Below are 27,443 nucleotides of genomic sequence, written 5' to 3'. Positions count from 1 at the left end.
TCACTCATTTAATACTTTGAAAAGCAACTGCCAGCTGAAGGAGATGATTTTCATTACATTATTTCATTAGTGTCATTAGATAAATTCTGTCAAAAATAAGAGAATTAATACAGGTTAGATACTTGTAACTAGTTGCAATTTTCTGGAAGCCCCCAAAAAAGTTATATTTTTGCTCAGCAGCATGGAGTTTGGTTTGATAGGTGCAGGCTGTATGTGGACACTTCTCAACATAGGGTCAGGTTTCAGTCTCAACCATCCACAGCTGTGATTCCTTACTGGGAAATAGCAGGTCATTTTGTTTCACATTCTTTGGCTACTTTCTTTGGTTTAACTTGATGGTGCCATTAAATGTGAAATTATTTACCATGATATTCAAAGGGCAGGAACTTTATGCCTGGTACAGTTCTAAATGGCCAATACAGTGGTAAATGCTTTCTAGTAAATTAGAAAGATCTGTTTGAAAAGGTGATATTCTACCTACATGGAAGAGTTGTGCTTCAGGGTACTGAAAGGGATGTGTTCAGAATGCTGTTGAACAAAGGCATTGAGAGGGGTTTGGGTAGGAAAATGTTTAAGTCAGCAGTTCAGAGTAGCCAGGAGAAGGAAAAAAGGCAAAAGCAAAGATACCCTAACTGTGAGAGCCTTTTAGAAAAAGAATTGAAGTTTAGTTGTCCAAACAGCTCACAGAAATGTGAAAAACATACAGACCAGGTATACAAATAATTCTGAAGCTTGCTTGAGATGTAAATTTAAATGGGTTTTGACATTGCTTTTCCACTGGAAATTCATTCTAATAAATAGTTGACTGCCCTGAATATTTTTTAATTCCTTAAATGTGGGGGGAGAAAAAATCTGAAGTTCTACTGAGCTGAAACCAAGACTTTGTCTCAGCTCTGTTCTGTAGTGACAGCAGTTTTAGCTGCTGACCTGCCAGAACACAGAGGGTGATACCTAAAGTAAGATTCTGGACATGGGGATTCAAGGCTTGGTTCCTACTTTGTTTCAGTGGATCTCTCCTTTGCCTCAGATTGCTGTGTTTAAAAGTACAAATAATGTCCCTAGTCAGTGATACTGTGAGTTTTAAAACCCATAAATAGTTACAGCTAGTTTAAATAGTTGCCCACGGAAGTTCCTTCTTCCTTCCTTGCGTTAAATAATGCAGTCTAGCAATGCAAAGTTTGATTTAGTTAATTTGGCTAAAATAAGCAGTAATTTTAGTAATTTTTTTAAGTGACCTACAGATTCACATCATTCAAAATGCTTGACACCAAGGCACTTACAGCGAGTTCCAGAAAGCAGTTCCCAGTGTCTCCAAGTAAGCACTGTTCTGCTTTGCAAATGCTGCTGCTTTTTGGTACTACAAGCATGAAAAGTAAAAAATTTATATGTTTTGTGTGTTTTAGGGAGTGAGCTAAGCTATCCAGATCCATGCAGATGTACAGTACTGAGGGCCCCTTCATGCTCATGAAACTGAGAGAAAAGAAATGTGTAATTGTCAAAAAACCCTATCAGAAACAGGCAAATACTTGCACCCAAACCCTTGCATGCAGAGCAAAGTAATAAGGCTTTATTTAACACCTGTCTGCCCAGTAATTCAGTGACTTGCATAAATTCTGTGTCCTTGGCTGTCACTATTGCATTTTTAGCGTTTAACATAGACCGTGGAAGAAAATACCATTTAATCCCCAGGCTCTGGGTTTGTGTGCTTGTTTAATCTGAGAAATGAAGGCTGGTTAAAGATAAAATCATCAGATTGTTACCTTCAAGTGTTTAGAAGACATGAATCAATCCTTCTAACTGTATCAGACCCTTTGGGGTGGGGGGAGGGGAGGTACAGGGATTTCCTTCCCAGTGTCAGTGTTTAGCATTCCTTAATGTTCTCAGGCTCCATCTGTAACGATGATCCTAGGAATGGTTTTGGTTCATAATTGTTGTAATCTTAAAGCATTAGCTAAAAAATCACTAGAAAACTTATTTCTTGCTGTGAGATATGGATTAGGAGAAGGGCAAAACAGGCTTAAAACTTAAAAGGAATAAAGAAAGTTTATTAACAAAACTACAAGGATAAGAAAGCAGAATAAAACCTCCAGAAACCCTTCTTCCCCACCACCCAACCACTCCCTTGTTGAACAACATAGAGACAAAAAAACCTGGTGGTTAAAACAGTCACAGCTTTGCTATAGTCTTTTCACCAGTCTTTGTAGAGAAAAAGAAGTTCTCTTTTGTCAGTCTATGGAGTTCTTTACAAGAAAACCATTTTCTCATGCCTTTCTGTTTTTCTGATGCCAGCTGCCCAGAAAACTCTGCCATCAGTCCTTTCCTCCCATTTCACACCACTCTGAGGTGTGCTCGTGGGCCGTAACTCAAGGGGTGTCATTTTAAGGATGAGTTATTCAAAGGCAAAAGTTCTTTTCATCTGTCTCTGATCATCTCTGGAAGCAGAAGTTTCCTCTTTGTCTCTTAAGGGCCACAAATTTTCAACAACTCTCACTTCTCTGTTTCTGTTCCAGCATACATAAGATCACAACCACTTCACCATTTGCTTAGATCCACACTTTGAAATACTCCATTCCTCCCAAAAGACTCTGTTGTGAATTAAAGGAGTTTTTTCAGAACACTATTGTCCATCTCCATAGCTTTAACAAAAGAATATTTCAGCTTATTAAGGCATCTCCTTATCTCTCTCCCCCATCTGAAGCTTAATTCCTTTCTTCACTGTCTTTGACAGTTTGTCTCTTTACCTGTTGATCACTCTCTCTTGCCCTCTTCCTGGAAAAAGGATTAAATCTGCAAGTCTCATCTGGATAGTAAAAGGGTTAGAATCTGGCTCAAGCCATGGGTGTTCATGGTGCCGGGTTTCAGCTCAGTGGTGCACAGAGTCCCCCTACCTCCCTCCCCCTCCCCACTCAGGAAAAGGCTTCAGCCGCCCCGGAGGCTTCCCAGGAAGCTGCAGCAGAGCCCAGCCCGGGCCCATCTCCTGCCCAGGGACCACGGCAGGCCCAGCCCAACCCCTGAGCCAACCCCAATGGCCTGAGGAGGGGATGGGAGCCAGCTGGAGTTCTGCTACCTTTCAAAGCTGGAAACCAAAGAGACAAATTCCCGGGCTTAGGTTTTAAGGTGGTGTTCACAGGTTGATCTCACTTTTCAATGGTCAAAACTACTGTCAAATCTGAGAAATGGCCAGTTATTGGCCAAGAGGAAAAACTCCCACCAGCCTCCAGCAGCCTTAACTTCCTTAGCTGTTTCCCTTTCTTAAATGCCAATCTATTGCAATAATGAAGTGGAAGTCATTGGTAATGACATGTTTCCAAGAGGTGGAACTTCTCTAAAGTTTCTGAGGGGTTTAGGAATTCTCTCATCCCACGATACAGCCAGGACCGCAAGGTAGAAAAAATACTACCCCTTCCTTTCAGATCCTGACTGTTTAGGTATTCTGTTCTCTCTGCTTAAATACAAGTGCCAGCAAGGCTGTCACAAACAGCAAATATAAGGCCATGGTCATTTTTAGTGGCTCAGTGTTGTGTCTCCATGTGTAAAGGTGCCATACAGAAGAATAGAAGGTACAGGCAAGCTAGATCTCTGCCTCTGAGGATTATGTTAAAATGCAGTATCTTATTACCTTGTCATGGCCACCTAACCCTGTGGGCTGGAGCTTTGACCAATAATTTATGTGCTGGAGTGTGTTAGTGTTCTTCTCATGTTTCAGTTCCGTAATCTAAAACCTGTTAAATTATTGCTTCTCAATGTTTTCTATTGTATTTCTCAGGCAGAATGTGCATTTGGCAGTTCATGCTGAGAACTTCAAATCAGAAATTGTCAGTGTGAAGGAGATGCGGGATATCTGGTCATGGATCCCAGAGCGATTTGCACTGTGCCAGCCCCTCCTGCTCTTTACCACCTTGGAACATGGCTGTAGTCTGAGCAGGTAAGGAAAATCTTCCTCTCTCTTCTCTACCATAGGGCAGAAAGGAGCAACTGGTGAAGTGTTTGCTGGATTGACAAAAAGGTTGTGCTTAGTCAGAACTTGATCTGAAGAATATCATTAATGATGGAATATAAATCTGACAAGTTCCTATTGCCTACAGCATTTGACTGGAATATTTCCTATGCCAGAATATTTTAAACTGTTCAAGATCAATTGGATAAGTCAGATCAGTTCACAGATTCTGCAGGTCTGAGTCTGGTTCCTTAAGTGTTTGAATGGTTTGACTCAGTTGCTGCTCTGCAGGCAGTTTTGATAGATAGCCACATTCAATCTGATTCAAGGAATTAGAGAACTAGAAACTGGAAATTACCTATGAATGGGATTGTTTTTTTTTAAAGTGAGATAAACTAGATATGAGTTGTTGCACTGTAAGAAGACTATAACCCTATAGCTCCTAATAATGACTTCACCATCAGCAGTTGAGGTACTGAGGCAGGGAATGACCTGCTCTTCCCAGCCTTATGTGCCTATGAGGAAGAGCAAAAGCAAGCAAAGAGAATGCATCACAGTTCATTTCCATGAAGACCTAAAGCCCTTCAGACATGGCCATCAGTCCTCTAGGTTGTTTCAATTCAAAATGCTATAAAATGCTGCAGTTGATCTAAGTAAGCTTCTAGTTATTCTTCAGAGACATAAACTTTACAGGGGACTGAGTAGAGAACAACTGCTTCATAGTATTCATTTACACTCAGCTGTATTATTTACATGGACTGTATAAAGTATTTGCAGGAATATTCTTAGTCTTCAGGTGTTTTTTTGCCATGGTGTTGGTTGGAGAAGGAGGCAGTGCCTGACATTGTGGAGGAAAGGAGCTGCAGCTGGTGGCAGTCAAGTGCTCACTTTGTTGTGCTCTGCACTTCAGGTTCTATTCCCACAGCGAGGGACATGAACCAACTCTGCTTCTCATCAAGACAACAACAAAAGAAGTGAGTGAGGCGAAAGATAAGTGATTAAATTGGGGTTTGGGCAGTGTGTAATGCTGTGTTGCAACACATAGCTGTTTACAATAAAATGAATAAGCAAGGTTTGGTTTTGGTTTTTTAAGAATCCGTGCTTTAAATTATTCTATTTGTTGGTTATAGGACTATGCCTTCTTGGGCAGACTTTGCAACACAGGTCTTGGTTAACTGCTTTTTCTCTTGCAATTAGTGTGGGGTGATGGATTAAAGTAGTTCATTCTGGTCTTTGACAAACTCTGAAATGCAGAATCAGAGGGACAGAGTGGGAATCGTGCTAAAGTTATGATTCATAGAAGATATTTTTGTTTTCTCAAGGATGTGAAGAGAGAAAGTAGCAGAATTTAAATGGTATGAGTAATGTTGGACTACATGACATGAAAACAAAAGCCTTAGCTTCATCTCATTCTTGATTGGAGAAAAAAATAAGCCAAGGAAGCTTTGAAAACCTGAGGAGGAGTGCACACAGGTCCCTTATTTCTGCTCCTGTGTGTGACAGTATTGGACAGCGTAATGTGAAAGCAACGACATGCTTGTTCAAAAAATTAATACATAAAACAAGAAATCTTTCTAGAACCTTCTCAGGAGGGCACACAGGAGCAGAAATGTGGCACACAGCAGTCTGTGGACTTTATTCCTGCCTATATCTCTGCAGGATGAGTGTCCATGAACAAGCCCATTTCTACTCTTACTTACATCTACCTAATGTTCACCCTCCAGGCCTTTTTGTAGTTCTGTGTGTGGTTTCTGGCCATTCAGGCCTGTTTTGAAATGCCAGTGGCTTATGGAATGCCCTGGTATCTAAAGGGTAGAGGGGGGAACAATTATTTTGCTTCTTGTCTTGCAGCCTGTCAAAAGTCTGTCTTTGTAAGGGATTCTGTTTTTTTTAAGATGTTTGTTTGTTTCTTACCCCTCAAAAAAAACATGTATTAGCAAAAAAAAAAAAAAAAAGTAGGACAAAGATATGGGGGGTTTGTTTCGTGCTTATGGATTTGGACAATTTCTGGAAAGGATTGTTCATCCTTTCTTCATATGTCTATAGGTAACTTTTAGAATGAAGAAAATTTGCCTTCTGATTTTCAGCCTCTCATACCCATCAGGCATATCACATCAAATGGACTTCTAGGTCATTTAGATTTAAATCTAAATACAGATTTATCTATATAAAGCAAATCTGATCTTCAGTAATTTTGTTCTAGGAGCTCTCCTTGTAATGCTCATGGAGGCCAAACAGCAAATGTACCTTAGAACAATTCTGTATAATTGTAATTGTTTTTCTAGTTTCTGGGGGAAAAAAGCACAGATACTTTCATCCCACTCTTGGAGCTTCATTGTTTCCTCTGTGTGCACTTCGCAGGGATGTGTAATCCTGGTATCAAAAATTCTAGTACAAGCACAGGAGTCCAGAGACCAGCTCAGCCCTCAAAGGATGCTTCTCTTCATTGGAGACTAGTGGCTAGTAGGTCAACTAGTAGTAGACCTCATGTGGTTTGAGTGGCTGCTCTAAATATCTGAGCTAGTTCAGCATTTGCTTAGCTAAGCTGGCTTTAACCTACACTTTTAAACGTAAGAAAGCCACCAAGGCCATTGTTTGACCAAAAAGTGTTCAGGCAGAGCTGCTCATACTGTAACTTGGGACAGCACTGCTGCTTTGGTTGCCAAAGTGAGACAGTGGGAGTCGGGCTGTACAGGCATGGAGTGATCTATGCTTTGGTACCTGGGGTTGTATTAGAAAAATTCTCCCTTAAGGCATCAGAGGTATGAAATAATTTATGACATTCTTATGATTTAGAGGTAACCACTGGTGGATTAAAGTAGTTTAAATCTATAAGTATTTGTGCTGCTTTAATCCACTGGTGTAGAGACTCTGAAACTCAAACTAAGGTAAAGCCTGCAGTTTTGGCCTCTGAAATATCAGTATCAGGGGGTTTAACACACTTTCTCCTTCAATGGGAAGCCTTACTGTGCTGTCTGTGCCAGGTCTGTGGGGCTTACCTGTCCAGTGACTGGAGTGAGCGCCGGCGAGGAGGAAACAAGCTCAGTTTCTTTGGAACTGGGGAGTGCTTTGTGTTTAGGGTGAGTAAAATTTTGTTGTTGCTACCCAGTACCAAGACAGAACAACTGTACTGGTTAACAACCACCACCTTTCCACTTAAAGAGGTTGGATTACATGCCTGTCTAATTTATAAAGTTTATTGAGCTCTCAGTGTGGAGGAAAAATTTTACTTTTAAGTTTTGTGGTGGCTCTTTTTCTCCCCTTGTGCAGAACATTTTCTTAGAAGATCATAGAATCATCAAGGTGAAAAAGACCTTTAGGATTATGAAGTCAAATCACCAACCCAGAACCATCATGTTCACTAGCAAACTATGTCCCCAAGTGCCACATCCACACATTTTTTGAACACTTCTAAGGATGGTGTCATGGTTTAACATTGGCCAAATGCCAGGCACCTACAAAAGCTGCTCACTCACCCTTTCCTGTTATAGCTGGCCAGAGGAGAGGAAGTTTAACAAAGGATTCATGAGTTAAGGACTGAGAAAAAACACTCCAATGGCAAAACAGGCTCAACTTAGAGATGAGAGAGTGAATTTATTGCTAACAAGATCAGAGCCGGAAAATGAGAAGTAAAATAAGTCCTTAAAACCACCTTCTTCCCCCAACCCCTCCCTCCTTCCCACCAACAGTGCAGGGAGACAGGAGCTGGGGGATTTAGTCAGTTCATCACCAAGATTTTCTCCCAAAGCTCAGGAGGAGGAGACCTTCGTCTGTGGGGTCCCTCCCACAGGGACAGCTCTCTGTGAACTTCTCCAGCATGGTTCCAATCTCACAAGCAGCAGCTCCCTGTGACCTGCTGCAGTATGAGCCCCTCCCACAGGCAAACAGTCCTCCCCAAGCTGCTGCTTCATGGGTCACTTCCACAGGGTGCAGTCCTCCAAGGACAGGCTGCTCCAGCCTGGAAGCAGGGCTCCCTCTCTCCACAAGGTCTCCCATGGGCTCACAGCCTCCTCCAGGCACACACCTGCTCTGGCATGGACACCTCCCCCATGGACTGCGGGTGGATATCTGCATCCCCCGTGGGTCCCCACAGGCTGCAGGGGGACAACCTGCTTCACCATGGTCATCACCATGGCCTGCAGAGGAATCTCTGCTCCAGCATGTGGAACACCTCCTCCCCGTCCTTCATTATCATAGAGGCATTACCATAATCTCTAATTGGCCCAACCTTGACCAGCAGCATGTCCATCTTCAGAGCCATCAGGGATTGGCTCTGTCGGACATGGTGGAAGATTTCAGCAGCTTCTCACAGAAGTCACCTATGTGGCCCCCCCATGACCAAGAACCAGGCTGTGCCAAACTGACACAGATGGTCGTTCTACCTCTTCCCTGGGCAGCCTGTTGCGTGACAACTGTGTCAGTGCAGAAATTTTCACAATATCCAAGCTAAACCTTCCCAGGCACAACTTGAGACTATTTCCTCTTGTCTATCTCTTGTAAACTGGGAGCAGAGCCTTACCCCAACTGGCTCTACCCTCCTTTTATGCAGTTGTAGAGAAAGATGATCTAGAGATGAGAGATGTAATAAGGTGACTCAGAAGTTATTGCATAATTCCTCAACCACCTAAAAAGCAAAGGAATAAAGGAAAATATCTGGCCTAAAAGAAAGGTTGATCTAAGCTTTGCTGCTGACTGTGCGGGTGGAGACTGAGGGGCTGGAATGTTCTTTTCTGAGCAGAGCTCTGTATGTACACTAACATCAGCTCTGCCCTTCTCTGCCTCTCTGCAGCTGCAGCCAGAAGTGGAACGCTATGAGTGGGTGATCATAAAACACCCAGAACTTGCCTCGACTGGATCAGAGACAGAAAACCATACCCAGCCAGCTTCCAGCACACTTTCCTCCAGCAGCATCCCCTCAGACCCCTCAGATCGCCTTTCTCCCTTCTTAGCAGCTAGGCACTTCAACTTGCCTTCCAAAACAGCCTCCATGTTCATGGCTGGCAGCAGCGAGTGCATCATTATAGGTGAGTCAGTGTGAGAATTCGAGCACAGATCCTACCCCAGCTCTTCCTGTCCACCTTAGATACGTAGTAAATACACCTGACCCCTTTATCTATTTCAGTATCACTACTGCAGGTAGAGATAAAATTGCCCAAAACCTGACATCATTTCCCAACCAAAATTTTCTGTGGGAAAACCTGCATACAAGCATTTTAGAGAAGAGAGTAGCTCATGGCTTTATCAACAGCCATTCCTTCATACTGCCTAATTCACGATGAGAAGTAGTTCTCAAAAAGGAGCTTACTTTGCATCAAGGCTTTTGAAACACAGTGTAAATTAGAAAACATGTTAATTCTCCAGGAACTTTATTGGACCTGTGGTGCTGCTGGCTTTGGCAAAAGTCTGCTTAGTTGTCGTGGTTTTAAACCAATAACTAAGAAAATTACTTATTTCTTGCTGTGAGATATGGATTAGAACAAGAGCAAAACAGGCATAAAACTTAAAAGGGAAAAAAAAAGAAAGTTTATTGACAAACTACAATAAGAACACCAGAATAAACTTCCAGAAAAACCTTTTCATCCCCTGTCTACCCACTATTCCCTTGTTCACATGACAAAAGAGACAAAACCTTTGGAACTTTGATGGTTAAAACAGTCCCAATTCTTGCTACAGTCTTTTCACCAGTCTTTATAGAGAAACAGAAGTTTCTTCCTGTTAATTTATGGAGTTTCTCACAAGAAAAACTATTTTTGTTATAGTTTTCCATTGCTCTAATGTTAGCTGCCCAGAGCTGCTGTTATTAGAGCCCACTCCTCCCATTTTTCACATCACTCTCAAGTGTGTATGGGCCATGAGTCTAGGGATGGGATTTTTAAGGATAAGTTATTCAAAGGCAGAAAGTCTTCTTCATCTGTTTCCGTGAGCTTCACCAGAAAACAGTTTTCTCATTGCCTCTCAAGGCTTCAAATCCTCCAGCACTTCACTGTGCCATAATTACTCTACTTTTTACTCAAAATTTACACTTTGAACACTCTATTCCTCCCTATATACTGTCATGAATTAAAGGAGTGTTTTCAAGACCTTATTGTCCATTTCCATAGTTTTAACAGAAAGATATTTCAGCTTAATTAAAGCATCTTCTTAATTCTCTACCTTTTCTTTTCTTTCCTGTCACTAGTAGTTTATAAAGTCTCTTTTCATGTTGATCACTCTCTTTTCTCTGTCTGGATAAAAAGATTAATCCGCAAGTCTCATCTGGGAAATGAAAGAGTTAAAATCTTGCCCAGGCTGTTGTAGGTAGTTCTGTGGCCTCGGCCGGTGCAGGAGCTGGAGCCGTCTGTGATGGAAAGCTCCTCATGGCTGCTCTGGAGAGTGCAGTCGCCGCGCCCAGCCCGCTGCAGGCCCAGGGCCTCTCTCTTTCTTCACTCAGCAGTCTCCAGTGAATCCAGCCACAGCAAAAAACCTGCAGCCGAGCCAGAGATCGGCTCGGCCTGGCCCGGCCAGAGCCCGGAGAAAACCCCCTCCACAGGGCCCGCATCCCCCGGCCGGGAGACGCTGGGCCCAGCCCAGTCCCCGCCCGGCCGCATGGCCTGGGCAGGGAACGGGAGGCCTGGGGCTCTGCCGCCCTTCCCAGCCAGGAAACAAAGAGAACCAAGAGAGCTCTGGTTTTACACTTTAAGGTAGGGTTCACAAGTTGATCCCACTTTTCAATGGCCTAAACTGCTGTCAATTCTCAGCAATGACCGATAATTGGTCAGGAGAAAAGACACCAGGCAGATCCCAGCAACTTAAACTTTCTTAAAGGCAAAGTAACTCCATGACATTAGTAAAGTTGTCACTTAAATGGGATTCGTAAGGAACATATCTAAAATCATAGTTGTCGTTGTCCCAAAAGTCTTTACTTGACACTTATTAGGAGAGCAACTGGCCTATAATTTCCTCTGTAATGTCAGGTGTTGGCTGATTTCCCACTTAGCAGCATGTGCTCTAATCATAAAATCATGGAATTGTTTAGGTTGGAAAAGCCCTCTAAGACCATCGAGTCCAACCATTACCACAGCACTGCCAAGGCCACCGCTAACACATCTCCCCAGGTGCCACATCTACATGGTTTTTGAACACTTCCAGGATAATGACTCCACTACTGCCCTGGGTAGCTTGTTCCAATGCCTGACCACCCTTTCAGTGCAGAAATTTTCCCAATATCCAACCTAAAGCTTCTCTGGTGGTTGAGGCATTTTCTTCTTGTCCTGTCACTTGTTCTCTGGGAGCAGAGCACCTGATCCCCACCAGGTTCCACCCTTCTTTTAGGGAGGTGTAGAGTGTGACGTCCCACCAGCTCTTCCTTTCAGCCTTAGGTAAGGGAGTTGTTTATATTTACCATATACTACACTATGGTTGGTAATAAGAGAGATACAGACTTGATAGTAGATACATAGAAGTGAATGTTATACACAGCTCCAGCTGTGGACCAGAACACCCTTTTGATTGTTCAGATGGCTTTAGTAACTGCTCTTCGATGGTTGCCCAGTAAGCAATTCCTTTTTGTCCTCCTAACACATTTCTGTCTAACTTTATTTCACTTCTCTGCATTTTCTGACTGAAATCTCTGTAAACCTTGACACAGACCCACAGATAACCAAAATGCTTTCAACTCTTAAATGTTTTATAGTGATTTAGAAGACCAAGCCAGTGCTGTTACTTACTGATCTTGTTCTTCTTCCAGCTTTGATTTTTGACTGCTAACAGAATTATTTGGTTTTCCTTTACTGGAGAAAAATTTGCAGTTGTAGCTTCCAGTATCCTCCAGCACTGAAATACAAATCTTAAATACAGATAGTTTTTGTTCTTACTGAGTTGCATTACTTTTATTTATTGTTACTAAAAGAAATCATCCAGTTCTGATATTATCCTTCAAAGCCTATACATCTGATCATATACTGTTACACCTGAAGACAGCAAGCAGATGTTGCTGAGGGCTACAAGTTGTTCCCCATGGGAAGAGCACTAAAGTCTTTGTACATCTGTTTCCCATGCCAAGAAATGCAGAGACATTCTCACCCTGTCTTTGTCTCTTCCCAGGAGGTGGTGATGGCCAGGCTCTGTACCTTGATGCAGATCTGAACCATGGGAGAACCAGCCACTGCAACACTTTCAATAACCAGCCACTGTGCTCTGAAAGCTTCCAGATCTCCATCCTGGAGGTGTGGGGCTTCAGGGACACCATAAATGGTTGATGTGACTATCATTAATCAGCTAGTCTTTCAGTCGTCCAAAGTAAATTTTGATACAGGAGCTAAGTTAGAACATCCTTTCTTCTGGGCTCAGTGCTGTGAGTCATTCCTAAGTAGTGGACTTGTGTGCAGGCCTAGTTGTTTACTTTTACTTTATTTCAGACAGGTCAAGGTGAAGTAATGTATCTGGTTAATTGCTTGTCCCTTTACTTCTAGAGATTTGTTTTCAAGGGACTGTTAGTAAAAATGAAAATGTGATGAGTTCAGAGCCATGCTAGGTGGATACAGGTCTAAATCATGGGATAGGTTTGAGGCAACAGTTCCTTGGAGACACAAACCTGGCTGAGCTGTGCTGCAGAGCTCTGAGCCACTGGCACCAGTACCTGGCCTGAGCCAGGAATATCAGATGTCTCCTCACAGGGAACACTGGTGACTTCACATTTGACATAGAACAGTAGTTCATAAAATCACATCCCTCCTATGAGTAGACGTTGTGCAGACAAATCAGTACCATTAAGTTATGAAGCTCTTCATTCCCACCAGAACCATGATTTCTGATCTTGTACCAAAACCTTTGACATGTTCCAGTTGCATATTTAAGCAGTCTGCCTCTGAGAAAGGCATCCAGGCTGGTCGGTGATATCTCCAAGTCTTGATTTTGTTTACATTCCTATTCCATATCAGTGTGATGACTTCAGAGCAACTCCCTGTGTCAGGCAGCTGAAGGCCAGAGAGTATCTGCAGTGCTCAGAAATGTTTCTTTCCTCATCTTTCCTGGGAGCTGATATTAAGCTTTAAATCTGAAAATAACTGTGCTGATATCCCTATGTGTTTGGGGAACTAGACATGGTGATAACGGGAACTTAATCCTCTCCACAAGTAAAGAGAGGAAGGCAAAGAGGCAAATCTGGGAGGGAATGAGTTTCCCAGGAGAACTGGAGGCAACACTGTTTCTCAAGATATCTTCCCAGTGATGAGATCCCTCCAGAGAAGGTAACAGTTTTCTTCCTGTGTTTTCTGGTACAGTTTGGGTGATGCAAGGAGGCTTTGCTCGTTCTTGAGCATTCCTACATTCTCTGCAGGCATGCCCTGTGGCATTTGTATTGTGGAACTTCTCCCACATGAAGCACAAATACATAAACATTAGTGAGTAGTCCAGAGCATACAACAGGATGCTCAGAGCTTCAGTGAGTAACCCACTAGTAAGATTTATCACAACAGGGAAAATGAAGGGAAAGAGAAATTGCTGATTTTCTTAAAAGTTCAATCTAAAAAATGGCTGTAGAGTGGGATTGCTACTTAATGTTATTAATGTTATACTTAAGTAGTTAAGCTTTAAGTTCATTAAAAGGAAAAATTTAAATGAATAATGTTAAAAGCTAGACTAGACAGGGTCACATTCATATTCCAGGATCAGAGGTGAGTTTTTGGTCATGTTGGCTTGTCCAGCTGGCCAGCCATGACAGTACCTCATGGCTGGGTAGAGTTGCCTCTTGCAGAGTATGTGAATAAACTTAGCAAAAATAAGATTTGCTTTTTAAGGTGCCACTTTGAATTTTTGTCAAAATAACTCTTTGAAAAATTAGCCTATGTGCAGAACAGTTTAAAATGTCTTATGCACCATTTGTATTTGTAATTGGATTCTCTAGCCCTGTGAGTCAGCATTGGGCCTCCCTTTCTCCTTCCCACACAGTGAGTTTGCCCAGTCTTTTCCCAGGTTTTCCATAAGGTTGATTGAACTGCAAGAGGCAATTCTGTCAAACTGATATATTTTGATGTGAAAGAACTCTGTCATATCTGGCTTTCTGCAAACACTGGCTGATGCTGCCTTCTATTTTTCCAAGCCACCCATGTCACTTTGCCCTTGCAGGTATCCCACAAGGTTCCTCAGACAAGTCACTCAAAAAGTATAGGTTCTCCTTAGTGTATGTGGGATTTCTATTTGGTTTGCATCTCCTCTTTTGAGCTTGTCTGAGGAGGTGCCCTTGGGAACAAAAAACAACTCAAAAACACAACAGAATTAATTTCCAGCTTGTTGTCAGAAATTCCCTGGATCTGTGTTGGTAGGATTTGTTGGAGTGTAATGTTCTACTCCAAATGAATAAATTTTATCTGCAAAAACTTGGCTGCATCTGGCAGTGTGATGGGATTTCCTCGCTCCCATCCCTGCCAGGTGCAACTATGTCAATACCTTGTCTTAAGCCATATCTAAGAAACGTTCCTCAGAAACACGTTCTTTTCCCTGTTCTGTTCTTGGTGCACAGTGATTTGGGTGTTTGGAATCTGAAATAATTCCTGGTTGCTCAGAAACTCCTCATAGGATATCAGTGTGAGAATCCAGGGAGCAGTACTGGACACAAGGCGCGGAACTGGTTTGGCTTGATAAAGCACTGCCCTGCCACAGCCACCCTGTGGGACTGGTCTGTGTGGTTTGAACTGGAATAGCCTGGATGAGCAAGAAGCTGCAATAATCCAGGGAGTGCAGTTCTACAGTGCTGCAGCAACTTCACACAATCCTTGTGTTCAGTAAAAACGGATATTCCTTGTCATGTGCAAATCCTCATCCATCATGCCTGTTGCGGTTGTGAGACACCTTAGAAGAACAGTGTTTTCATCTTTCCAGTAGCAAAGAGGTATTTTCCCTATGTGTGTAGTTAATGGTTGTTGCTGACCAACTATCAAAGTTCAAATCCTTTGTATTATGCAAAGCTCTTGAGATGGAGGCCACAGACTGGTTTTGAAGACAATGACGCCAGTGGACACCTTATCAGAAAGTGGAGTTATCTCAAGTACTCCAGCCATGAAGTGCTTTAGTCAGTTGTTACTTGCAGCCTGAACAACTCTTGAAGGCTGTAATCCCTGTTTGTGGTCCTGCTGGCAGCAGTAATAGTGCCAGTCACAGGATGGGCTTGGGCTGAGAGCTGCAGGCTGGGCGTTTGTCACCACAGTTCTGCGAGAGTGTCTGTGCTCTCCTGAGAAGCTGCTTTTTGCTTTGTCGTATTCCTTGAAGGCAGAGAAGATTAGAAACTCCTTACACCAGAAACCTGACTTCACTGTAAATGGCAACCAAGCTGTTTTCAGGCCACGGGAATTGTATCCAGCTGCAGCAAGACTGGACAGATTTCACTGCACCTGAGCTGTCTTTGCTGCAGCTCCTGCACTTTGGCATGCTCCTTTTTCTGACGCAACATGTTAATCAACCTCCTGTTAATAGAGGCAAATTAGCAAAGGGAAGGGGAAGATTCTCATTTCCTCTCTGGTGACATATCTGAAGTCAGAATGGAGTGGGGGCCAGTACTATTCTCTGAAGAGTTAAACCATGCCAATAGAGATCTGTGGTGACCCACAGAGGGGTGACATGTGCAGATGCATCAACAGCTCTTCATATGTGTGTATTGAAATTGTGTACTTTGTCCTTGGAAATTCACCCTCATTTTTGGTGGGGTGTGATCTCCTTTGCCCATGGGGACACCGATACCACAGCCAGGAGCTGACCCACAACCATGGCACAGCAAGAGCTCGGCTCAGCAAGTGACACTGAGTCAGGCTGTTGGGTATAGATGAGGCGTGGGCACCTGGCTGTTCTGCAGCTCTCTGTCATGAATTTTAGACTATTCATAGTCAGGTTGAGTGTGTGTATACTATTTGAGGGGATCATTTCTTCAGATGAGTGGTGGTGTGCTGCTGAATTGGTTTTCTGCCCTGTTTTGGAATTGCTGTCCTACATCAATGGTATTTTTGTCACTGTGCAGAATCTTGGATTATATTAAAGGTATTTGGCTGTGGAGGCTGCTGGCTTTGTCCTTTGTTCTGGTCTTTTCCTTCCTGTAGAGCTCATAGCAAAAGACACCCTGAAACTTAGAGAAACCCCTGGAGCTTGTGTTCTCTGACAGAACTCTCACTGCAATGAGGTGGTTACACAGTTCGTGGTTGTTTCAGACCTCACAAGACTTCCCCTGAGATCCGGTGGTCAAACTGACTGTGAAGTCTCTAGATAGCTAATTCTGACATGAGCCTTCTTCCTCTTTGCAGGGCCAGGGAGCATGGTTTGCCCTAGCCAAGCCTGGGTTTAATACAGAGGTTAAGGGTGTCTTCTGGCCACTAGCACCTGTAAGTTGCAGTCAGACCATGCAGTGACCAAGGATGTAAATGAAAAAAGTGGAATTGCACGAAATTTGACAGTTTAAACAAATTGCTGTCAGGCCAAAGGGATTTGGGTATTTCCCTTTAAAAAACTCCCACCCCTCTATATCCACCCCATACAAAAATCTGGCCTTCCCATGCTGCTATACATTTCCAAGAGCAGAGCTGTGGTTTAAGGCAATGCAGTGTGGAAAAGGGATTGCTGAGCTGGCAGAAACAATTCCCAAATGGTTGATTCTCTGGCCAGCCCTGCACTGCCAGGAGGTTTGCTGCATAGGAAGCCCATGGCCGCTAGAGGTTCCTCTCAGCCTCGTCCTGTGCCTCCATCCCCAGTAAATCCATCCTTGCAATCCAAAAGGGCTTTTTTTGCATGGTTTCTGAAGATGACCTGAGCCTTAAATACAATAAATCAGAATTTTACAACTCCCTTAAAGGCTGTAAACTTAATCATGAAGGTGCTTAGTAGCAGGAAGGTGTAAGTGAGGGTTCATGAGGAGCTGAGTAGTGCAGGCAGGTGTTTTGGGACCTTGCAGCTGCTGTAAACCCAGTGACTGAGACCTGAGAGGGGAACATGCTTGATTGCATCAGGCAGCAGAAGCTTGGTGCCCCACCTAGAAAGCGTGGTGGTGGGAAGGTCCTGGATGATGTCTCGGGGCTGGTAGCAGCTGCAGGAGCCTGAACTGGAAAAGGAAGGCTGTGCTGTGTCTTGCTGTGCTGCTGCACTGTGAGAAGAGCTTGCTGTTTGCCAGTTGTGCTTTTTTTTTCTGGATTTTTGGTACAGGCTTTTGTGTAAATGTCTCAGAGACACCTGCTTCTTTGAGAGATATTTTATAACCAGCTGTGGCACAACATTGCTTCTGGCATCAAATTTAAAAGGGTTTCTGCCTTTTAAAGCCCCTCACTGGGTGCTTCCAACTCTGCCCTGCTACTGCCCTTCCCAAGCACTGCTTTGGGCTGCAGAGCCTGTGCCTGAGCCTCTGGGAGGGTCGTGGCTCCACTCCTTGGCTGTACTCTGATGACATAGGCTGCTGCTGACTGATTTCAGACCTCCTCTTAGGTGGAGCTGGGTACAGAACTCAGCTGGGGAAAAGTGAAGTATGTTTGTTCCTGCTTTGCAAACCTGCAGCTGGCTGCTGCTGGGCGCGGGTAGATAAGGCACCAGGACTGTTAGCACTGTCCTGAACCCAGGGATGCACCTCCCATTGCTGACACAGCTTCAGTCCGTGGCCTGCGTGAACTGCATTGAGTCACCTCCCTTTCCGTGGTTAAATGCCATTCAGAGTTATAGTTGTGCCCTCCACGAGTCATTGACTGAAAGGTTTCTGACTGGGCTTATCCTCCTGATCCCTTAGCCATGAGATGGAGGCAGATCTGGAATCCCATGGGGAAAAGCGCAAGCCCAGCAAGCCAGTGATCAGCACCTCATCCTCCCAGCCTGCATGATGCTGGATCTTCTGTCCCATAAATGACTGGGAGTACAGATTTTTGAACCGTGAGCATTCCAGAGCAGCACTGACATTGGCTGCACCAGCTCAGCAGCCTAGCTGGCTGCAGCCAGAACTCTTCCACTGGCAGTGGCTGGGGCACAGTCTGTTCCTCTTCCATAAACGTTCTCCTTGTGCTGAAATCCTTCTCCTTAAACTTCTTTGGGTTTATGTGAAGACCCACTTTTCCCCCTCTGTGCAGCTCTTGGCTCTGCTGCAGGGATCCAATCCCTCTCCTAGAAGTTTTTTTTCTATTTGCATCCTTACCTGCTGCAGGGGTCTTGAGTACGCTGTGCTTGGCACACTCAGCTTGATGATGCTCTGAATTCAAGGCCAAGAAAGGCCACAAGTCAAATGAGGTTGCCTGCTCACTGTGAATTCTGTAGAGCAGCAACTTGTCCAGTTTTCTTCAAGGGAGGTTTAGGGCTGAAACTCCACAAACTATCGCTGCTGAACTGGATCCAAGTGTACATCCAGACCAGTATCTTATAAATGGACTTCCTGCATGGTAAATCACACCTGCCTGAGGATAGCCCTGCCAGCTGCAGCAGCATGACAGTGGCCATGGGGCTGCTGCTGAGCTGTGGTGCCCTGCAGTCTGAATTCTGACAGACAGCTGGCACAAGAGGTCATCTTCATCAGTCCTTGGCACCCCCAGAGCTTTGCCACAAGCAGCTGTGTCTGTGTAGTGCAGCACTCTGCAGCCACCCCCTCCCCTCAGCTGGACAACAGGATAACCCTTGGGCACAGTTCAACAGTGGAACTGGGCTTCCTCACTGCTTCCACAGCCAAAATGCTGCAGGACTTCCCCATGGCCACAGTCAGATGAAGTTATTGGGGAAAGAGGCAGTAGTGTCTCAGAGATGTGAATTTCCCAAGGTTTGGCTGCCTGTTTCACAGAACCGGGCAGTGAACTCCAGCACTGCTTCCCACAGGGAAGGGCTGTGATGGGGCTGGAACCCTGCTGGGGAGCAGAATCTTGGTAACCCAGCCTTGAGACAAAGCCAGAGGCAAATGGATTTCAGCAATTCCACAGCTCACAGAAATACTTGTGGATGTCTGTAAGGATCTGTCTAACAAACAGTCATAATATCTCCCAAGTTCATTAGGCTTTTCTTGCACTTCAGAACACCAGCCACAGCTCCTGCAGGATACTATGCTCTTGTGGGGCAAAGTAATTCCCAGAGTCATGGCTTTCCTTTCAGCTCACCATGGGTTGTGCCCCAGGGTTGACTCCAGCTCGGAAACTGAACTCAGCAGACCAGCTGAGTTCAACTTAAGGACTGCAGAGCCATAACTCACAGAATTCCTGAGGGTATGGGTCTCCTCGGGATGGCTTTCTTCCCTAATGAGCAATAACAGACTCATGAACAGATTTTTGAAATTGCAGAAGTGGAAACCACAGGAGGAATAACTGACTCACTGAGGAAATCTTATTAATGTGTTCAACAAAGTCTTCGGGTGGAGGCAGGGGCAAGTTAGGGCTTTCCAAGGAAGTGTGGGAACACCTCTCCGGACCAGCTGCCTGCCTTGTGCTCAGCCCTCTGACAGTGTTGGAGACACCTCCAGCTCAAAGCAGTCTCTTGGGGAGCATTTCTAGCCCATATTTAGGAGGGAAATGCTACTCCTCTGATTGGTGGGAGAAGATGTTTGCTCTAGCCTATTCCCTGGGTCAGAGCAACCTGCAGCTGGGTCAGATCCAGTCCCAATTCCTGGGCTGTCCTGAGAGCTGTTTGCAAAGAAGAGGGTTCAGGGTTGCCCAAAGGAAGTGGAAGAAAAAAAGTGTGCTGTAAACCAATACAAACATACCAGGCAGAAGGTTTTGGCATGATTTGCTCATGACCTTTGCCATGGTCTGTCCCTCAGGTGGCCAGAGCCTGCTTGCTGGGACTGGATATGTGTTTCCTTATACACACAGCAAGGGTACACTCCAGTCAGCTCCCACCCTGCCTTTATGCTGGTTTTCTTGGGCAGGGGATTGTTTTTAAGGGTTTAATATTTAATCTGTGCTCTACTGAAGAGGAGAACTTGTAGAGGTCACAAGAGCCTGGGAGATGGCTGCTCAAGGTCCTCATCCTTCCCAGGCTCTGTGCCTCCAGCCTGGGAGGTTTTCAGAAGGGCAGGGATGTGAAATCTAGGGATGTGAATCCATGTGAAAAGCCACTTGCCAGGGATGATGAAAGGCACATGATGAATGTACCCCTCCAGGCAGAAGAGCTGCACTGCAAGCACAGGGAAGAGGGAAGACAGGGAAATTTTGAATTTCTGGCAGTTTTCTGCAGAAACACACTGCACTGAGCAGGAGCAATCATGTCCAACAGTGAGCCCTTGTGGTCCCAGGCACTGCCACAGCAGTGCTGATCCCCCTGGTCACACCAAGGCTGTAGGACCAGCTCTGTTCCTGCTTATGCATGGGATCAGGGTCTCCCTTCTCCCAAGGCTGCAGAAATGGGGATTATCCAACAGGTCGCACCTGGTGCCTAGAGCCACCACTGTCCCCTATGGAGCAGTCCTGCCCTGGCCCCAAACAACCCTGGTGTTCTCCAAAGGACCTTGTCCTGAACCCATCCTCCCTGCTGCTGGTCCCTCACCATCACCAAAACAACCACGGATGGATCTGTCCTGAATGCCCTTGTGGGCCAAAAATCCCTATAACCTAATCCCAAGTGTCTCCTGCTGCCCTTCCTGCAGGCTGTGCCATCCCCAGGGCTGCATGGTGAGATCCACCTCCCACCCAGCAGCCCCAGCTGGGAGCTCTGAGCCTGCAGATCCCAGTGAGATGCAGAGATCTCAATCCAGGGGCTGCTGCAGCACTTGGGAGTTTTTCTGCAAGCATGGAAATGGGGAGGGAGGGCTGGACCACGAGGATGGAGCCCAGGGAACAAGCAGTAGCCGGGTGAGCCAGTGCCTCAGCAGATATTACTAATACACATGTACAGGCATTCTGTAATAACGAGCTATTCCTGAGCTCAGCTTCCCTGTGTGATCCTGACTGTGTCAGCTGATGGGGAAAAAATCCTCTGTGTGGAAGAAATGGCTGTTCCTTGGAAAGGCATGGGACTGTGCAGGCCATCTCTCGCCTCTGGGCTCAGCCAGCCTGGAGCCAGCTGTGTGTGAGGGATGGATGAGGACAGAGCCTTGTGTATCTGGGAGGGAAGATGGAGGAGGGACCAAACTGAGATTTGGTTGAGATGTTTGGCTGGGTGGAGGCTCCCTGTTCTGATCTTAGTATGGAGCTGCAATCTAATCACAGTCCCCGTCTGTTGAAGGGAGGTGTCCTCCCTTTCTCAGCACACACCAAGCATGTCCAGCGGCCTTCTCAGTCCAGGGAAAGGAGAGTGTTTGGAAGAGACTCCAGTGCAGGACCAGGCTGTGAGGACATCATGTGTCTGTGCTCATCCCAGCTGTCTCCAGTTTCCATCAGAGACTAAAGGTGATGGTGTTTCCCCCTTTCCCAAAAGGAATCACAAAGCCAGTTTTATGCCCCCTGTAAAACCTCTTGTTTTTTTAACCCTCAAAGCAGTGCTGGAAAACACAGTGCTTGATTGTCACTTTTATTTTTCCCCAGGCTTCATGCCATGTCTGTCCTTACTCTGGCTCTCTGAACAATGCCTAAACTTTCTGAACAAATAAACAAAATACATAAAATCAGCTTCTCTTAATCTGTTCAACATATGCTGCCCTTTAATTTCTATGCTGTACTTAGAGGATATAGTAGAAAGAGGAACCAGTTGTTTTCATATCTCCCTCACATCTTTCCACTGAGTCTCCTCTCCCTCTTCCCCTTTTCTGAGCCAACATCCCTGTATGATCTTTTGTCATCTGCAAACGCTCTTGCCCTTTTCATCTGCAGCCACTGAACTTTGCTATCTTGGCTGTGTCTTCTCCAAAACTCAGTGATTAATTCAGCCATGGCTCTGCCCCAGCAAGGAACCCAAACTGAAGCTGTCTCTGCAGTAGGGAACACCTGCAGAGCCCATGACAACTGTCTGTGGTCAACAGTGGCCAGTGACACCTGGCCTGTGCCAGCCATGATGTAGCCACAAGCCCAGGGCAGTGACCATGCTCTTTGCTGGGCACTGCTGAGACACCTCTGGTTCTGGGGTCCTCACAAAAAGAAAGACACTGAGGGGCTGGAGTGTGTCCAGGGCAGGGAACAGAGCTGGGAAGGGGCTGGAGCAGCAGGAGCAGCTGAGGGAGCTGGGAAAGGGGCTCAGCCTGGAGAAAAGGAGGCTCAGGGGGCCCTTCTGGATCTGCACAACTCCCTGACAGGAGGGGACAGCCGGGGGGAGTTGGGCTCTGATCCCAGGGAACAGGGACAGGATGAGAGGAAATGGCCTCAAGTTGTGCCAGGGGAGGTTCAGGTTGGTTATTAGAGAAAAATTCTCCATGGAAAGGGTGGTTGGGCGTTGGCACAGGCTGCCCAGGTAGTGATGGAATTGCTGTTCCTGAAAGTGTTCAAGAAACAAGTAGGCTTAGTATATTTGGGGACATGGTTAAGTGGTGGCCTTGGCCAAGATAGGGTAGTGCTTGGATTCAATGATCTCAGCTGTCTTTTCCAACCGAAGCAATTTCATGATGGATGGGCAGCCTAAAAAGCACTAGGAAACAGAAGACTGAGCTTTGGAAACCCAGGGGACATTATGCAGATCTGCTGCTTTGGTGGCATTGAGGTGAGCAGGTCCATGGCACACAGTAATTTCTGCTATCAAATATCATCTTTCTTGGGTATTTCAGCACCGAGGGCAGCACATCTACCAGCAGTGGTGGTCATGGGCTGAGGCCTGGGATTAACCTGTAGCACAAATGTAAATGGCTAGCAGGAACCTGTAGATAACCAGCTGCCCCCCACTCTACTGAAAATTTAACTGGAGACTTTCGGGGTATCTGGATTTCCCTGTGGTGTGTTCTCTTTGCTAGGTCAGGTCTGAATAAGGCCATCTTTGACAAGGCATGATGGAGCTTCCTTCAAAGGGGGTGTTGCATACCACTCCCATGGTAGATGATGAGTGTGGGCAGAGGAAGTCCCAGTCAGCCTGTGGCACACAAGACAGAGATGAGGCAGCCCCAGACTGGGGTCCCACATGGGTCTGCCTCCATTTTTCCTGGCTGCAGCAGCCAGAAACATTCAGGGCTCAGTTTCCTTTGCAGTGTGACAAATCCCAGCCCTGGGACTGGGCTGGTGGTGAAATCTGTGTTTTTTTCTTCTCTGTCCTGCCAAGGCAGCTCTAAAATACCATCTCTTGGGGCTGGGTATGTCCCTGGCTGCAGGCAGCAGCATTTGGTCTCCAGAGGCTTAGAAGAGAAGGCAGCTCATGAAGCCAGAGATGGGGCAGACCCTGAGAGTTCAGACCACCATACCTGGTCTCAGGATATGAATTTTGGGTCTGGATGAGCATTTCTTCCAACCCAAGAGGAACAGAAACTCCCTCCCACTGCCGCAGCTTTTTCTGCATTCTTGTAGTCTTGCTCCTTTCCAACTTGCTCGTTCCAGAGGAGGTGCCCATGCTTTTGGAAAACAGGTGCTGCTTCCCACAGCCGCCAGTGGCTACTGTGGGCCGCCCGCCCCGGGCGGGGTTCGTATAAGCAGATGTCACTTTGTCCCCATGTTTAGTCAGCTGTCCTCTCACCACTGGCAGGATGTTTCACAGTGGCGGTTGGAGGAGAGGAACTGCCTGCAAGGGAGACGTCAAACCCAGGAAATACAAAAATTACGCTTAAAAAGTCTCGTGCCTTTTTGCTCAACAGCAGCTCCAGGGGCAGCCAGGGCTTGGTTTTCCCCAGCAAACCGAGCAAGGAAACAGCCTGAGAGGGGAATAACCATAAACACATTCCTTCTGCCTTTCAGTCTGTCCTTCCTCAAGCAAAGCGATAGCTGAGTGCTGGTTAAGTTGGCTCACCTACAGCATTTTGGGTAGAGTGGTCCTGGGCAGCAGAGATGTGGCTAGGTAAGGCACAGGCTGCCACATCCTTTTCCTGACAGTGGGGCAGGGAGGTAAGGCCTTGGATATCCTGCCCCACTATGAACTATCAGGGGCTGCCAGAGGCCAGAGCACATCTCCCGTGGTCCCCCTAGCCAGGCAGAGTGACATTGGGGCACAGCCCAGAAATATATCTGCAGAAAAACTGGTCACCCCAACCCAGGCGTAGAACAATTGTTGGAGACAATCTGACCCTGTTTTGGCAAATTTCTTCACCCAGTCAAAAATATCCTTCTCTAAGTATATTAGTCAAGCCCAATGGAGAATGGGGGGGTAACACTGCATCCATGAGCTGAAGAGGACAGGAGCTTCAGGGGCTCCCAGACAGCTGCCACTGGGACCATCTCAGTCTCATCTCTAGCTCTTGAGGTGTCCATAGGCATGGGAATCCTGTGAGAGAGGCTAGCAGGCATGGTATGGCAGCATGCCAGAGGTGATGCTCCATCAGAGTGCAGAAGCCAAGGCAGGAGGAGCACAAGCACAGCAGCCGTGTAGGAATACATGGGAAGTGCCAGAGCGATTGGATTTAATTTGCTAATTGGTAGTGAGGACTCTGATATGAGCTGAGCGAGGCAGGGAGGGGAGAAGAGACTCCTGTCCTGGTGCATCTTGCGGCAGCGGTTCTTCAGTACCTCATGCTCAGCATCTCTGCAGGAAGGTGCTGTTCTGCCAGCCAGCCAAGGGTTTATCTCCCTCCCTACCTGCCAGGGCCACAGGCCAAGGGAGAGCTGGCAGCACAGTGAAGCAGGATGTGGGGGCAGAGCCATGGCACTGTCCCAGCTCAGTGACAAAGAACACATTGGGAGCAGCCCAGCACATGGTTCTGAAGCAGCTCCCACCCAGGCAGCAGAAAGTTTCTGCCCTCACCAGCCTGGATTTTCTCCCCCAAAATGGAGTGTAATGACCCAAAATCATCCTTCCCTTCCTTGGTGCCCTGTGACTGCCTTATTCTCAGCATCTGCCAGCAGTTCCATCTTCAAAAAGGTTGTGGCTGGGCCTGGGTTTGTCCTGTCACATCCTGTCCCCAACATGATCCTCTCCCCATGTCTTCAGGGCAGCTCCCAGTGCTGGAAAACATACCAGTTAAAAAAATATTTTTATATAACTTTAGCCAGATTTATTCACCTTTGCCCTGGGGGAAGGGAACTGAAGCTTCTTTCCAGGACATTGTTTCTCCAGGTGAGGCCTGATTGGCTTAACATAGCAACAGACTGGGAGTCAAAAAGACAAAAGGCCATCAACATCAAATACGGAAAGGACTTTAAAAAAATTGAAGAATGAAGATCTAATTAGCATCAGAGGCAAGGAGATTCAGATCCAATGGGAAACTGAATACTTGGGGTTACTCAACTCTGGACCAATGAACTTTGAAACAGTGCATCTCTGTGGGTTTTGACTGTAAAAAGTTTGGGGGAAATATTGTAAAAGCATGTATCATGGAATGATTCTCTCTGCACACCCAGGCTATGTGTGGATGAGATAATTTCTGTGGTACATGCTGGCTAGAACAACATCCTGGCTAGATAATAAAGTAATGCCTTGACTCTCTAACATAAAAATGTTGTTGAAGAGTTTTTGTTTTTCCCTAAGTTTCGGTGACACCAGGGCAGCAGGAGAATATCCACAGTTAGGAGAGTTCCAGTGGCATCCCAGGCTGGCTCCAGGCTCTCTCTGTGGGGTGGTGTCTGCCGTGGCTGTGGGAAGATAACAAATACTGCCTGCACCCACAAGCCTCTGGCAGGAAAAACCCATGGCTGGAAGACTCCAGTGCTGGACTAACCTGAGCACTGGGTTTGTACTTCTCTGGGTGTCTCTGCAGGGAGCCCTGGAGCATAGCCCACACATGGCTCCCAGCCACCAAGCATCCTTCCCACACTGCATCCCTGTCTCATCAAGCATCATGTCTCCAAAATTGCCTCTCCAGGATCTGTCAGCTGTTCCAGACCCCCATTTGCAGACCAGCTTCCCAAAAACCAGGAGTGGGATATGGTGGGAGGTTGGTGTTCTGGCTCTCAGTGTCTGCTTCCAAGATGCAGTGTAGGAACAGGATCCATGCTGGGAAAACCACATTGGCTCCTCTTAGAAATACAAACCCTGCTACGACAGCAGCCAGTGGGTTGCTGAAGGGTGCCAAGGGGAAGGGGGCATGCAGAGCCCACCCAATGCCCAAGAAGTTCCTGCCTTTTCCATGGGTAAAGGTGGAACCATACAGTGATGCCACAATGGAGAGAATCTCCCAACCCAACAGCAGGAGCCACACAATGTCCACCAGTAACTATGGTAACCCAGAGCAAATAAATGCTATTTTCAAACCACAGACAGAACCTCCTGATGGGAAGCCCTGGCTGATCCCCACTGCCAGCTGAGTGTTGGCAGCTGGCACAGCCCTGTGGAAGGAAGGATGAAGACCAGCCCCACACAATGTGTGGTCCTGGAGAGGCCCCTGACAGGGCATTTCAGGAATAGGATGGCAGAAAAAAAATAGTTTCTCTCCACACCATTCCCAGGAGCTGAAGAAACTGTAGGAACACGGATGTTTTCCCAGCTATAGTCACACAGAAGGACGGTGTGAAAAAGTGGAAAATCAGAGGGTTTATATTGGATGGGAAAGTCCTGGACAGAGAGATGGGAAAGGAAAGGTATTAGATCAGGGTAGATGGGGATATGGGATGGGATGGGATGGGATGGGATGGGATGGGATGGGATGGGATGGGATGGGATGGGATGGGATGGGATGGGATGGGATGGGATGGGATGGGATGGGATGGCTCATCAGGAAATCCAGCACTGATAAAATCCCAGGTAAGAGTTAACAGCTCAGTGTGGGCATCAGTTAATTAAGACCCAAACAGAGCAAGAGAAGCCCCATTTGCAAATGACCCAAAGTCCTGACTCAGGGAGAGAGGAGGAGCTGGGGGATGGGCCCCCAAGGCCCGTGACTCCTGCCCTGTGATTTCAGTGAGACACCACAGGAGACACTGAATGAGGAAGTTCTCCACAGGGTTTGGTGGATGGCCAGCGCTTGCTGCCGAGGCCGAGGGCAATGCATCAACTGCCAGACCTGCATTTCTCACATCAGTTGCAATTAACAGAACATTTACTGCCACATAAGAAGTCAAAAAACAGCTGCAATTGCTTTGTCACAACGTACCAGTACACCTGCATCATTATTCAGAAATGGCAATGACTATCATATCTGGCCATACTGTCATTACCTAAATACACCCTTAAGCATCCTGTGAAAAAATCATTATCAGCTACCTGTCTGCCCAGAAAATGACCAAAAGAAAGATGTACAGTTTGCAACCCCCTCAAGTTTCTTGACATACCTCATATATTTTTGAACAGTCTCAAGTTCCTTTGACCTTCAGGGACCTCCTAATCCCAGCACTAACTCACTTAGCTAGTGGGGCACTCACCTCCACTGGGTCTATCAGACCTCCAGACTGAAAGTCCACTGGGCTTGTCCTGAGCTGAGCTGCATTTTTAACACCTTAGCACCAAATTCCCTCATGGCACCCAGGGGACCAGAGCATTCCCTGCCAAAGCACCTCTGTCCTGCAATAGTGCAACTCCATGCTGGCACCTGTGTATGCAGACCTGCCCTGGAGGGACAGGGTGCTCCCAGCTGGCTTTCAGACCCCTTCCAAATTGCTTTGTGGCA

The 27,443-nt window shown here is 46.2% G+C and overlaps 1 protein-coding gene across 9 annotated transcripts in view; it reads left to right on the top strand.

Moving 5' to 3' along the window:
- TBC1D24 (TBC1 domain family member 24) overlaps positions 1–15,958 on the top strand; it is a 34,214-nt gene extending 18,256 nt beyond the window's left edge. For all 9 annotated transcript variants that reach the window (XM_005522781.3, XM_014252710.2, XM_014252708.2 and 6 more), the window contains 5 exons: positions 3,767–3,925; positions 4,848–4,911; positions 6,922–7,017; positions 8,727–8,961; positions 12,020–15,958. In XM_005522781.3, the coding sequence (XP_005522838.1) occupies positions 3,767–3,925; positions 4,848–4,911; positions 6,922–7,017; positions 8,727–8,961; positions 12,020–12,174 (709 nt within the window). In that variant the 3' untranslated portion in view covers positions 12,175–15,958. The remainder of the gene's footprint in view (positions 1–3,766; positions 3,926–4,847; positions 4,912–6,921; positions 7,018–8,726; positions 8,962–12,019) is intronic.
- The last annotated feature ends 11,485 nt before the right edge of the window (positions 15,959–27,443 follow it).

This window comes from Pseudopodoces humilis, chromosome 18 (assembly GCF_049639895.1).
Source record: "Pseudopodoces humilis isolate 2021_Gansu_Grassland_sample_001 chromosome 18, ASM4963989v1, whole genome shotgun sequence".
Taxonomy (NCBI): domain Eukaryota; kingdom Metazoa; phylum Chordata; class Aves; order Passeriformes; family Paridae; genus Pseudopodoces; species Pseudopodoces humilis.
Note: the sequence above shows the minus strand (reverse complement) of the source record. Positions and strands in the feature narration are given on the sequence as shown.